The sequence below is a fragment of the Teleopsis dalmanni genome, chromosome 2 (genome assembly GCF_002237135.1).
Source record: "Teleopsis dalmanni isolate 2A chromosome 2, ASM223713v2, whole genome shotgun sequence".
Taxonomy (NCBI): Eukaryota; Metazoa; Arthropoda; class Insecta; order Diptera; family Diopsidae; genus Teleopsis; species Teleopsis dalmanni.
This window is the reverse complement of record NC_051847.1, coordinates 62,280,984-62,294,472: the sequence shown is the minus strand read 5'-3', so window position 1 is coordinate 62,294,472 and position 13,489 is coordinate 62,280,984. Positions and strand designations below refer to the sequence as shown.

The 13,489-nt window shown below is 28.5% G+C and overlaps 1 protein-coding gene across 1 annotated transcript in view; it reads left to right on the top strand.

Moving 5' to 3' along the window:
* Nucleotides 1-13,216, top strand: part of LOC119685906 (protein vestigial-like) — a 37,543-nt gene extending 24,327 nt beyond the window's left edge. Inside the window, exons 4-8 of the mRNA XM_038100313.1 lie at nucleotides 403-642; nucleotides 11,055-11,146; nucleotides 11,288-11,463; nucleotides 11,649-11,722; nucleotides 13,062-13,216. Of these exons, the coding sequence (XP_037956241.1) occupies nucleotides 403-642; nucleotides 11,055-11,146; nucleotides 11,288-11,463; nucleotides 11,649-11,722; nucleotides 13,062-13,111 (632 nt within the window). The 3' untranslated portion in view covers nucleotides 13,112-13,216. The remainder of the gene's footprint in view (nucleotides 1-402; nucleotides 643-11,054; nucleotides 11,147-11,287; nucleotides 11,464-11,648; nucleotides 11,723-13,061) is intronic.
* The last annotated feature ends 273 nt before the right edge of the window (nucleotides 13,217-13,489 follow it).

Below are 13,489 nucleotides of genomic sequence, written 5' to 3'. Positions count from 1 at the left end.
AGTAGGCGTTTGTTCTATGTTGTTAACCATAATTTTGCAGAAACAGAAGCTTAAAGTAATTTATATAAATTCTTTTACTTTGATTTAAACATATATCATTTGATCTCATTCATAAAAAGATCAACACTTAGCGCTATTGCCGTCTGTTCACAAGCTGACATTCCAAACATTTTTCTTTACGTTCGCACGATTAACTCGCGCGACTAATTAATTCTCAAATTCCGAACATTTTTTCGCCGTTATTTGCATTCAGAACATTTAAATTAATGTTAAGCTCAGATTTTTCTATATATAATTTTTATATGCAAGCCGAAAGAAATATTTTTAAATTATATGTGCGTGCAAAATTACTTTGAAAAGAATATATATTATTTGTAATTATTATTTTTTTATATATTACAGCGCGACTCGTGGGATCCCACAATGAATCTTCATGCTCCTCAGGTCCAGATTCACCACGTCATACATTGCATGGTGCACAAACGAAAGATTTACCTCTCGATACTTCAAGTGGCAATAGCCAGGGGAGAGCTCAGTATTTATCTGCAACCTGCGTCGTATTCACAAACTATTCCGGCGACACGGCCAGTGTTGTTGATGAACACTTTTCCAGAGCGCTTAATTTTAACAAGGATAACAAAGGTGCGTTCACATCTTATTTAAATATTTTATTTAATCAATTAAAAAAAAAAAATTATGCTCATTTAAGCAATTCATTTGATTTAAAGTAATGCTATTCAAATTTATTTTTATAAAAAAAAAAAATAACATATAATAGAATAGAACAGGATTCTATCCTATTTTTTTTTAATTGAATTTAATTGTAATTTTTTAATAAAAAAATAGAATATAATATATTATAATAATTTATTACCATAAAGATGTTATATAAATTAATTGATTATATATAAATTATAAATTAATAAGAAATTAATCAATTTAATATACATCAGTTAGCAATGGAATTTCTTTGAATTCTGATTGCTGAAAGGATATGTACTTATTCTTATGAACGATTGGAAAGTTAATATACTATATGACGAAGCGTTGCTTATCCATTATTATAAAATGGCTATTTTAATGACAGACATGTTTATACTAAAACTCATTTATGTTAACTGAATACAATTTGGATAATTAGTTGATTCCTTATTTCCCTGAGGCTGTGAGAAAGTTCCTAAAGTCTAGAAATGTGTAAGATATGATTTTAATGTCATGAAATATTTAAACAGTATTCAAGCTGTTATGGAATTCAATGGATTATTTGACACTATCAAACAACATCTAGAAAAATCACAATGAATTAGAACCTTTTGAGAGAATTTATAATAAAAAAATAAATAAAAATTTAAGTATTAAGTAAAAATTTTAATCAATTATTTGAAGAAAATAATGTTATGTCTAGCTTTTTCATATTTCATTCCATTTGACCATCTAGTATTTGAAACGATACTCAGATTCGGGACTCGATAAATTCTAGTTTTTAAAAAAACAAAAATCAGCTAATTCAAAGTTGAATCAGCTAATTCAATTAAATTTAATTTTGTAATAAAAATGCAGTAATGAATATATTTAAGAATATATTCTTATTAATATCTTGATATGATCATAGATTCCTATTACTAATCTGGTATTATCTATGTTAAATAATTCTATTTTCATTAAATTTTATCAATTTTGTTCCATATAAAGAATTTTAACTATTCGGATAAAAAAAATTTAATAATTAAATGGATTCAGTTATCTTTTCACTTATTAGTCTGAGTTTATATTTAAATATAATAACACTTATGGCGTCTTCGATTAGGAAATCTAAATCCAATCTAGATTTACTTTCGATCTGTCAAATTTAGTTACCCATTCTATAGTCTTTAGAGTAATCTAACATTTTTGTTGTTATAATATTAGTAGGCATTTACATTTTTCATAAATATATGTGTCGAATCAAATCACACTTTATGTGTCAAGTCATATCAAATAGCTGTTAAGTTCAGGGTAATATAGATGCTCTGGTAAAATATTTAGAGTGTTATAAATTAATCTCGACTGTGTTACACTTCGCTCGAGAATTACTAATCAGAAATGAAAATTGCACTGAAAGTAAATCACGATTGAATAAATTACCCCAAATTCACTAATCGAAAACGGCATTAATATTATTCATATTCCCAATTCGGCCTAATCTCTGTATCCATTTAAAGTGCTCCTCTCTTAATTAAGATGTAAAAACTTTAAGTTTTCAAAAGTTGTTTGTTTTCCATATATTTATAAACTAAAAATTTAATAATTTTATCCCTAAATCCCTAAACTCTGCATAAGATTAATGCATTATTGAGTTGTTAACCCTAAAGTACAAAATAAAATGTATTTAATTCATGTAAAACAATCAATGAGCCGTTTTACAGTGAAAAAAAGCACTGACACCTCACAGTGTTATGATGTGAAGAAGTGTGATCAAACGAAGTCTGCTGTCATGTAAATGTCACACCATTGCGCATTGGTTCATCATACACTAAATATACATTTACGAAAAATTCAAAAGATTTCCTAATTGTGTCTGCTTCCTCTGTGAGTTCCCTTCTATTAATTTCCACAACTCCTTAAGTTACTTGCAACTGTGGTTTGGTGTGGTATGGATTAATGTGCGGTAGTTTCTAGTACCTATCAGCAAAATCATTATGCATATTACATGCAAAAAACATTGCTTCTCATGGTACTTATGTTGATGATGAAAATTGTCACAAGTCACAGATTTAATTTTCAAATTTAATTTAATTATACAAAACCTATGAAAGCACTTCTTCTTCACCAGACACTTTGTGTGACGACTCAATATTTAGCCTTCAAAAGTTTTTCTTTCTTGGTTTTTTAACATCTGCAGCGCTGTTTGGTAAATGAGGTATGAGTAAATGTTGGCTGCCTCTACGATATCTTAATAAATTAGCCGCTAGTCAAAAAGATTTGCTGTCATCTTAGCACTTGAGTGAGTACGTTTCAATTCTTAAAATTAATTATCTCGTTTATTAAGAAAACAAACAATAATTGAGTGTGTGACTTGCAATTTTTGAAAAGAGGTGTAAAATTTGGGGTGTGTAAATAGAGTAATACTGACATCACTTCTTTGCATATCTAAGTGAAAGTATTAAGTTTCATAAAGACCGCCACCTATAAATGTGGCAAAAATTGGAACAACAATATTCCATATAGACCACCTTTAAAGAGACGCGGCTCACTTAAACCCCTAAGAAATAGATCCATTATGGTAGTACAGTTTTATTATACCTATCCTAAAGAAATAGTGAACAAGAAAGGGTGAACATTAATTAGGAGTCGAAAATATTGTGCCATTTTAATAAAATGGATTAAAGGTTATGCTTATACTAGTATCCGACTGTTTCTCTCTCTTAAGAAAGAGAAAGTTAAAGTAAATATACGCACATTTTCGTTAATACCAAGCAGTGACAGAGTAGATGTTTCAGTGCTACGAACGTAGTTTAAAGGAATCTGTAAACTATTAGATTACTGTAATCGGAATCCTATAGGACAGTGTCCTGTGAGCACGATAATTGTACAAGAAACGGTAGCAGAATTTCTTAACCGAAAGTACTAGCTTTTAAATAAGGCTACTGTTGTATTATAAATCAAAATCAATTTAAATGATTTTATTTACGTGTCAGGAATAAATAAAATTAGGTTTTGAAAATTAAAAATGGCTGTATAATTTCTTTCAGATATTCTCTTTGATCATAAATAGAACAAATTTTTATGATAATTATTTCATTCCATTACAGTACATCATAAACAAGTGTTTTGAACGGATTTATTAGTTCTTTAGTGTTACAAATCGTAGTCCATTATAAATATCAAAAACATGTGTTACGTTTTGGTTAAGTGTCACAAATCGTAGTCCATTAAAAGTGTTTTTTACATTCGGTAGTAATAAATAGTTATTAGGTTCCAATTCTTTCAAAGAATTAGTGAAGTAATGAAAAAAATTATTATTTTCAAACTTCAATATCATTACAACTAATATATAGTTTATTAAATAATTATTAAAAAAAAATAGATTAAAATCAATTTTTAATGAAGCACACTATTACACACTATGTGTGGCACATAAGGTCTAGGTTCCAGTTCTACTAAGGTGTGATTGAAAACATCCTTTAAAAAATCTCTAAAACTGCATAATGGTTTTGCCTCAGGAATAGAGCATCAAGTACTCCTTAATTTGAACAAATGCTTATTATAAAATCTACTTAAAGCTTTAACTTGATCTAGTGTAGCTAGGAAGTGATATTTCTATACGTAGCTTACGGCCGATCAGATTAACATTATATAAAATTAATGAAAAATGACAGGCTATCCTACTTAGCACTATCTAATCTTAGAGTAATCACTCTCCGCACGGGGAGGTACGCAGATCTTAGATAAATCACTGAATAATCATGAAGCTCATAAGGAATACATAAATTAGTCAATGAGATGGGCGGAACTCTGTAGTACCCCCAGCTATCAAAGAGTAAAAGTGCCGAGTTGCGCTGACTCAAAAAAAAGGATCAACATACATACTAACGACTAGTCAGTCGACAATATTTATATTTCTGTATTAATTTTAAATCGAAACGTATTTCAAATATGCTATATTATTCATATTAAAATAATATAAATAGCATATCTTAAAGATTTTACACATTTTTAGTTAAATGTAAAGCTATTATTATCTAATTGTATAGCTTTTTAAACCAAACTGAAATATTAAAATTTAAGTAAAATAATTTCTAATTTTTAAACAACAAACAATGTATAATATTGTGATTGTTAACCAACATTTTTTTCAAATCAAATTTTTGGGAATAAGATATATAAAATTAATATAACAATATTTACTAATTGTGAATATTCATTAAATATTCCAATCATTAAAATTATTTGAACAATTTAAAAATATTAACTCACATATACAAGCGTTCATCATCATGAAAAAGGTATGAGTATGTAGATACCGAAATAGATTGCCATCCTCAAATGATCTAAATTAAAAACAAAGGAATTTCATCGAATTTCGTGGCATCTAATTAAATTACTTTCGAATCACATGAATTTGCCACGGCACATTGCAGGCTACCGAAATATCTTCGATATTTTAGGAATCAACCATTCGAGTGCCATGACTGCAACTGCAACACAAACTGCAGCTGCAGTGGCCAAATAAAACAAAAGCTGTGAGTCTTTCTTTTTTAAATGCAGTTAATTGAATAAATGCATTTAAAAACTTTTATGAAACTATACTATATATAAATATATATAGTTTATCTACATATATAAATTATTTATACTATATATACAAATAATAATATATATTTGCTCATGCAAAATATCTTATATGCATATATATGTACATATATATATATATATATATATATAAATATATCAAGCAGTAGATACAGTGGCGATGCACAGTTTGTTGTCAATTTCAATGACATTTCAATGCAAATTCCTCAAAAATAAATTAAAAATTATTTAAATTAAATTAAACCTAATTAATTAAAAAATTAAAAAGCATATAAAATATTTTCGTAAAAGAATTTTAACAATTTTCCATTTAATTTGTTTACTTATTTATAACTTATTTAGACAGTGAAATGAACAAAACAATAAATGAGATAAAGCATGGAATTTCAAATAATTTTCATTATCCTGCAGGCAACGCAGGATGTGACTCCTGCGTATCAAATTTTTATTGCTCCACAAAAGTTGCTAAGTAAGATCACGTACATAGCATACTGATTAGTATGCAAATTGTTTGGCTGTTTCTATGGAGTCAGTGACTATTCTCTTCGTATTATGTATAGATGGACGAGGACAGGAAGCTAAAAAACACTTGTATTAATCAAAGCATTAAGACTATAAATGCTTGTGGTTCAATTGGTCACTTATTTTTGAAAATTATAAAAAATTAGAGATGCACGTACCCCCATAAATTTGTTCATTGAAAGTTATTATCGCATATAATTATTGTTGATTGATATCGATTTAATGAAAAACCTAGATTAGGTTCTATATATAAGAAAGAACAAATCATGCAACAAATAATGTCTCTACGAACAGAATAGTATTAAAATTTAACAATTAAAAATAAAATATATAATTAATTAATTAATTCAATTATTCTATAGCTGGTTAATGATTTCGTTCTAATATAAACACAGCAAGTAAAAATGTTAATAAAAACTTTCATAGCATAAGTAACAAAACTCCAGAAATATATGCGAATAAAAAAAAAATTCAAGTACGGCTTTGAATCAGTTGGTTAAAGTACGCTGATTCTGAGCTTCACATTTGGCAGGACCCGAGCTTGATTCTTGGTACTTGCAGTCTCAAAAAATAATTATTTACGAATAATTAAATACAAGAATTATTTCTAAGATCACTGATGATGGGTATTTGGCAATACTCGAAACAGCTGTACGGTCAGCCAAAAATTCAATTAATTAAAAATAATATAAAAAATAAATTTTTGTTGTTGTATTTCACTACTGTTCAAAAAACCTCTTTAAAAAAAATATTTCTAAAAACTAACGTTTAGGATCATACGATATAACTTCATAGAAGTTTTTTAATACCTACATTATATATTCATGTTTGATGAATTTATAGAGTTATGTTAACAAGTACTCAAAGGTGTTCCGGACTAGTTTAAAAATAATATAAACTAGTATCTTAAATAAAAGAAAGAAATCACTTCTTTAAGACCGTCTACCGTATCGTATATATGATTAGGATATTTTTTAAAACATTTATTATAGTCTAGGACAACATTTTTAATTTAGGTAGTATCTTTGGAGATGACATCTTAGATTAGGACCTTGGGTTTGATCACAGATCTTTTGATTTTTATTGTTATTGTGAACTTCGCGCTTAGAGAGCATTTTGTTGGCAGCGTTATCGTCGAAATATGTTAGAAGCAAAGACGATATAAGATATGTAATATTTATTGAAAATTTGTAAGCAAGAATTGTTTTAATAATGCAGAATTATTGTTTATATGTTAGTATGCAAGAGTTCTTATTATAATTTTAATTTAATTATGACAAGAATAAGTTTCTTCAAATTGATTTATTTAGATATAAATATTGAAGCAAGTTTAATCTAATGTAAGAATGTATTATAAATGTTTATTGTAAATAATTAATATGAAGAAAGGTTATAGAGCATATATATATTTATATGTATATAGAGCGTATATATTTATAATGGATATAGGGTTTATCTTCGGAAGTGAGCTTTATATGAGCTTTTCATTTTTTAAATGAAAATTAAGTTTGGAATTCCTATACGCATAATGTAATTATTGAGTATTTATTAGAATTATAGTGTTCTTACCAATTGCTTTCATTTTCTTCAATTAAATCTAAATAAATTTCTTTATTCTATACATGAATATGAAGAACAACGTTGTGTGGCCTTTACATTATTATCAGATTTATAATAAATTTATGTCATCCTTACCCATTTCATATCTTCACATCTCAATCAGTTGGGATTCTGTAAATTTAAGAATTGCGTTCCTAATCTAAGCCATGTAATATTTTGTCAACGTAATTTTGTTTGCAACTCAATACCTCAGCAGGTAGTGCTTCTTAATTTTTCTGGCTACCGTGACTCAAATACGAGTGTATGTACCCGATTTTCGGCACGGCATTTTCCTCTTTATACTTTTTATGGGATGCCTCCACTTAAATGCTTGTAATTAAATGTGTTTTAAGACAAAACCATTTAAATTCCAATTTGAGTTATTGTTAGATTTTTCATGTATTTGTTGTATTTGTTGTAGTTGTTGTTTTAATTTGTGGTTGTTTATGTCATCAAATTGGAAATAAAATTCCTACCGATTTTTGATTTCTTTTAGTCAGCGACAAGAAGGCGCACGATTTTTTCTGTTTCTTATCTTTTTGGTATTCACTAAATTGAAAGTGAATTTTAAGGCCCAAAATATGGAACGGCATCGACAAATACATTATACTTTGTTGCCGAAGGCAGCAGTGGGTCTTGTCGCCTATCCATCCCAAACGTCCTCCCTAACATCAGACATGGAGGCGCATGTTTGAATGGTTCATTGTAATGTTTTCAAGTTGGTGTGCACGTGTGCGGTTGTGCGTGAATTGTATTCGCAGCAATAATGAGAATTCCTTGCCGTCATTTCTTATTCGTATTCGAACTCGTATTCGTAATACTTCTGAGGAAGAGTGAGGTTCTTTGGTTCGTTGCTCAGTTTGTTGGTTGGTTGGTGGTAGAATGAGTTTGTTGTATTTATAAGTACGGCACGCGGCATTTGAACGTAAAAAGGCGCATCAGAAATTCAAAAAGCGTCACATCTTTGGTAACATTTAGCAACATTTGCTGCAGAAAGCAACAGGAACAACAATCGAGCACATCACTACTCTGCATAACTGCATTACTGCATAAACAAACACACAACACATACAAAATATATAAAAATATATATTATTTCATCTCTTCTGTATTGAGTTTAGTCTAAAATTTGCTTCGTTGTGTTGTCGCAGAGGCAAGACTTTTCAAAACGCGCAAAGAAACGCGAATTCCTTGCCTTTAAACGCATTCCTTTCCGTTGCAACAAATGTACACGGATTTGAAACGAGGAAAAATAAGTGCTTCTTCTATTTTTGGTGGTGCATATATACTTTTCCTTAACCGTATGAACAGTATGGAAGACAGAGAGTGCAACTTTTAACAAGTGTAAATTTGCTATCAATGCAAATGAAGCAGTGAAAATAATGCACATGGAGTCATTGTTAGGTAGTTAACACATTGGTTTAAGTATTTTTTAACAGGCATTCCAGAAACATGATGAAATATGGTCCCCGCAACTGCAACAAGGCATGGCGCCATTAAATGTTACAGTTCATCTCATAATTCATGAAGTGTGATGGGAAGGGAGTATATTGAATGATAGTTTTTAATGCAAACTTCCAAAATAAAGTGTTTAATATATTAAAATTAATGAATTCATATTCATTTGTTATTTTTATGTTTCTTACATTAGTATACTGTTTTTAACATAGTTAATATGCAGTGAAAATTGTCTAGAACGGACACTCAATCCAACTTTTAGCTATTGAAGAGGAGTATCAGACCAAAGGTGTAAAATAAGCTTTTTAATATTATAAACTTGTTGAATATTTTTATGTTTCCTAAATTAGTATACTGTTTTTTAAATAGTTAATACCCAGTAAAAATTATCTTAAATAAACATGCATTGGGATCCAACTTTTATCTAACTAAGCTATTTATTATTATAAACTCATTTGTTATTTTTGTGTTTCTTGCATATACATATTAAAAATTATTTAAAAAGGACATTCAATAAGATCTAACTTTGGTATACTGAAGAGGAGCAACCAACCAAAAAAATTCGATTTTAGAAAATTATACACCTGAAACTATTAAAACTAATATCATTAAATGTCTCATCTGCTTTTAAACAAAGCCGACATTATGTTCCTTTGAACAGACCATTCTCCTTAAAATAGTTGCCCATGCCATATGACCCTGCGCAGAGCTTATCAACAGCTTCAGCTCTGCTTTACCAATAATAGACGCCTTACCACAGCTGTTAGGACAATGCAGCTCTTAAGCTGGATGGATACATAGAGTTTCAGCAATAGCAACTTCTTTTGACTTTGAGAAACCGTAACATTATTGTATTACTTTATATTCTACACTTAATTGTACCACTAATTCTAATCTTTAAATCAATTAATCTCTAATTAATATGGTGCGAGAAAGGCTAATAAAAATAAAATAAATGATTTTGAAATGCAAATATTGAAAAGATTTCTGAGGCCAGTAGAACTGATGGCATCTTTACAGTAAGATATAATGTACGCGGAGACTAAAGGTCCTGCACTCAGTAGAGTTGTGAAATATCGACAATTGGAATACGCATCCACGTAACATAATTGAAAGGCAAAAATCAAATAAATTGAGTAATCTATCAGACACTACAGGATGGTATCAAAGAGATACAAGAATAAGGACAAATTTTTTATTGAAGGTCATGATATGAAAATATTGTATGTCTATCGATTGTAACCATAAATTCAATGTAGGAACGAAAAACAAATGTGTTATATTCCCACATAGAAAAAATGAGTATTCGTAGATAAAGTAGATCAATGAATTATGATTTGCAGTCATCATCAGATCAGTTGTCATTAGGCATCAGATAAATTACATATATTAATCATAATTACATTGAAACTATTGCAAGGCATTATTATAATGTATGTAGAGGGGTATATAACGATTTTATCAAAGTTTTTTAAAACGAATCTCTAAGCTATTTTCTTATAAATAAATATTTTGTTTTGTTTAGGTTGCATTACAAATACATTTCGAATTCGTAGTAATTTATGGATTTTTTTGATTTACCGAACAGATATTCTTTAGTCAATTTCACTTAACTTGTCAAAGTTACAGTGTTGCCAGATGGGCACACATAATATAGCCAATCCTGTACTATAATTATCAGAGCTTTCAGAGCTATTTTCGATATTCAAGACATTTATGTAGACCAAAAGACTTATATTCTCTATGTCAAAAGAAAATTTCATTATTTAAAGTATTGTCCTTCGGAAACTTTAACTTTTATCAACGTTTCCTCAACCTGAGAAGTAATCTGCATATTTCATTTCTAATTGTTAAGCGCATTGTTTATCGATAATTGATATTCACATGAAATTCGAATACGTTAAGTTTACCGATTCCCTTTTAAATAAACAAGTGAAGGTACATGTGGTCTGGGATTGTCTCATTGAAACGTTATTTCATACTATCGATTTTCCATTTACTTTTTGTAGACAATATCATTGCCGGTTACGCCAGTTTTAAAAAGACTACCCTCTTAGTTATTTTTAGTAATATAGTTTCAATTTCAAATGTAAAATTTTTGTAGTTAATAATAATTCAAATATATATTTATTTATAGATAAAAACAATAAATTAATTGAAGAAAATCTCTTTTATATTTCCAGAAGCAAATAGTCCAATGTCAGCTAGAAATTTCCCACCTTCATTTTGGAATAGTAACTATGTGCATCCTGTAAGTGCGCCTACACATCCGCAGGTATGTATATATATCTACCATAAGAGATATTATTCATTTAAAATTTTTTTTATTTGTTGACTCTTTTAAGTTTGTTTTTGTTTTTGTATTTACATACATTTTGTGCATTTTGAAAGTTTAATTGAATTCTTTTCTACACAGGTCAGCGATTTGTATAGTTCAGATGGTGGTTATGCAACTGATCCCTGGGTACCACATGCAGCGGCACATTATGGCTCTTATGCACATGCAGCACATGCGCACGCAGCTCATGCTTATCATCATCACAACATGGCACAGTACTTGCGACTGCCACAACAGTATAGCCACGGTTCAAGGTACGTACTAGGTAGTACTTGTACAATTCCAAACATTTGCTAACACAAATGCTGTCACTGTTGTAAAATTGCTATAAAGATGTCTTTATAACTTAATAGATTTTAAATTTATTTATTTATTTTTATTATTTGATTGTTGTTTATTGTTATTATTTAAAAAAAATATACTTTTTTTTATTGTTTAGATTACATCATGATCAGCAAACGGCACATGCATTGGAGAGTGCAGCAGCTTATTCTAGTTATCCCACAATGGCAGGTGAGTTATATTAACCCGGATTTGATTTATAATTTTTTATCATTTGAATAACGGTAGATAGTATTGATTAGGTGAGCTTGTTTTCTCAAATAACATTATTTGCTGTCTTAAGAAATTATTTGTGAAGAAATAATTTATATAATCACGTTTTTAATAGAACATTGATTGTCCTGCCCCACTTCTCTGAAGTATTATTAGTGAGAATTCAAGTGAAAAAATGTTTATTATAATTTTATTCATCTCAAATTGAAGCTCATGAAACTTTATTTATAATGTATAAAGACCTATAGGAATAATTATAAATATGAAAATTTAAAACAAAATATTATTTTTAAAATTCTTTCTTGGATTTATGTCGCCGGCTTTTGGAAGTTCTTTGACATGTTCGTTAAACAATAAAGAAATATGTACTATATTCTGACACGCCTTAATTTCGCAAAAATCTTAATTTCACCTTCATTTCAGCGAAATTAAGTTTTTTTTTCATGCAGAATTCAGTTTTAAGGTTAGAACACAATTAAGGAAAATGGCTTTATCCTATGTTCACCTTAATTTCGCAGAAATCTTAATCTCATGTTCGTTTTAGTGAAATTAAGTTGTTTTTTCCATACATATTAAGGAAAACGGCCTTAATTTCGTTGAAACGAAGACTGAAATTAAGAGATATTTCAAATGCAACTATGTGTAAGATAAATTTTAAGTGAAAGATATAGTTCAGATAACGCAAAAGTGATATTTTTTTTAAATAAATGTCAGTGACATTTGACTTTAATAAAACCGGGAAAATATTTGGAAAGTAGGTGTTTGAAGCATGTAATTAACATTCGATTTGTAAACAAAAATTATATAATTATAAATTATATATTATATAGTATAACACCTCAACTGATGCCAATGCTCAGTCTGATATAAAAATACTTAATGTAGTAAGTAACCGTAAGTAGTATAGGAACCGACACTTATAAATTGATTAGTTTAACTTTGAAAAAAAAAACAGTTTAAAACTATTTTGATATTTGTTAATAGTAAAATATTTAATTTTAATTTTAACACGATTAAAAATTTATAAGGGGATAGAAATCTATATTCTACTAGTAGTGAATTTTGTTTTATTTCTATCTTTTTTTTTTATATGTAAATTTATTGTAATTACAAACGTACAATATCTTGGATGACAAGATCAACAGCTATCAAAAAACTATATACAGACCATATATTTTTCTATTGTTGGCGGTTACGATTTTAAATAATTTCTTTGACTATTACTTAGTTAATATTGACTAAAAATAATATTTCAATTTCATGTTTAAACTAAACTTTTTCATATTTATTTTAACAGGTTTGGAGGCACAAGTGCAAGAATCATCAAAGGACCTATATTGGTTTTAAGTAAAACTGTATTTTAACAGTTCGACTTTTTGATTGAAGCTACCTACACTCTATACTTTCTACAATTTTAAACATCATAAAAAAATTCTTTGTCTTTTGTTTTTTTTGGCGAGTACTTAAATTTATTGAGTATTTAAATGAATTATTTTTCAATATTTTTCTTCAACAATCTTAGGTCTTTGTATCTTTGTATCTTAAGTCTTTGTAATTACCGATGCAATAAGTATTAAAAACGTATTAATTTTAAGAGATTCTTTCGCGCAGTTCACAGCAAATTTTTTAGTTTAAGGAGAGAAAATGTTGATGCAAAGTGTTTTTTATAATAAAAAATAGAAAATAAAGGGCTTGCAGTTTGTTTAATTAGTATTCAAAATTTGA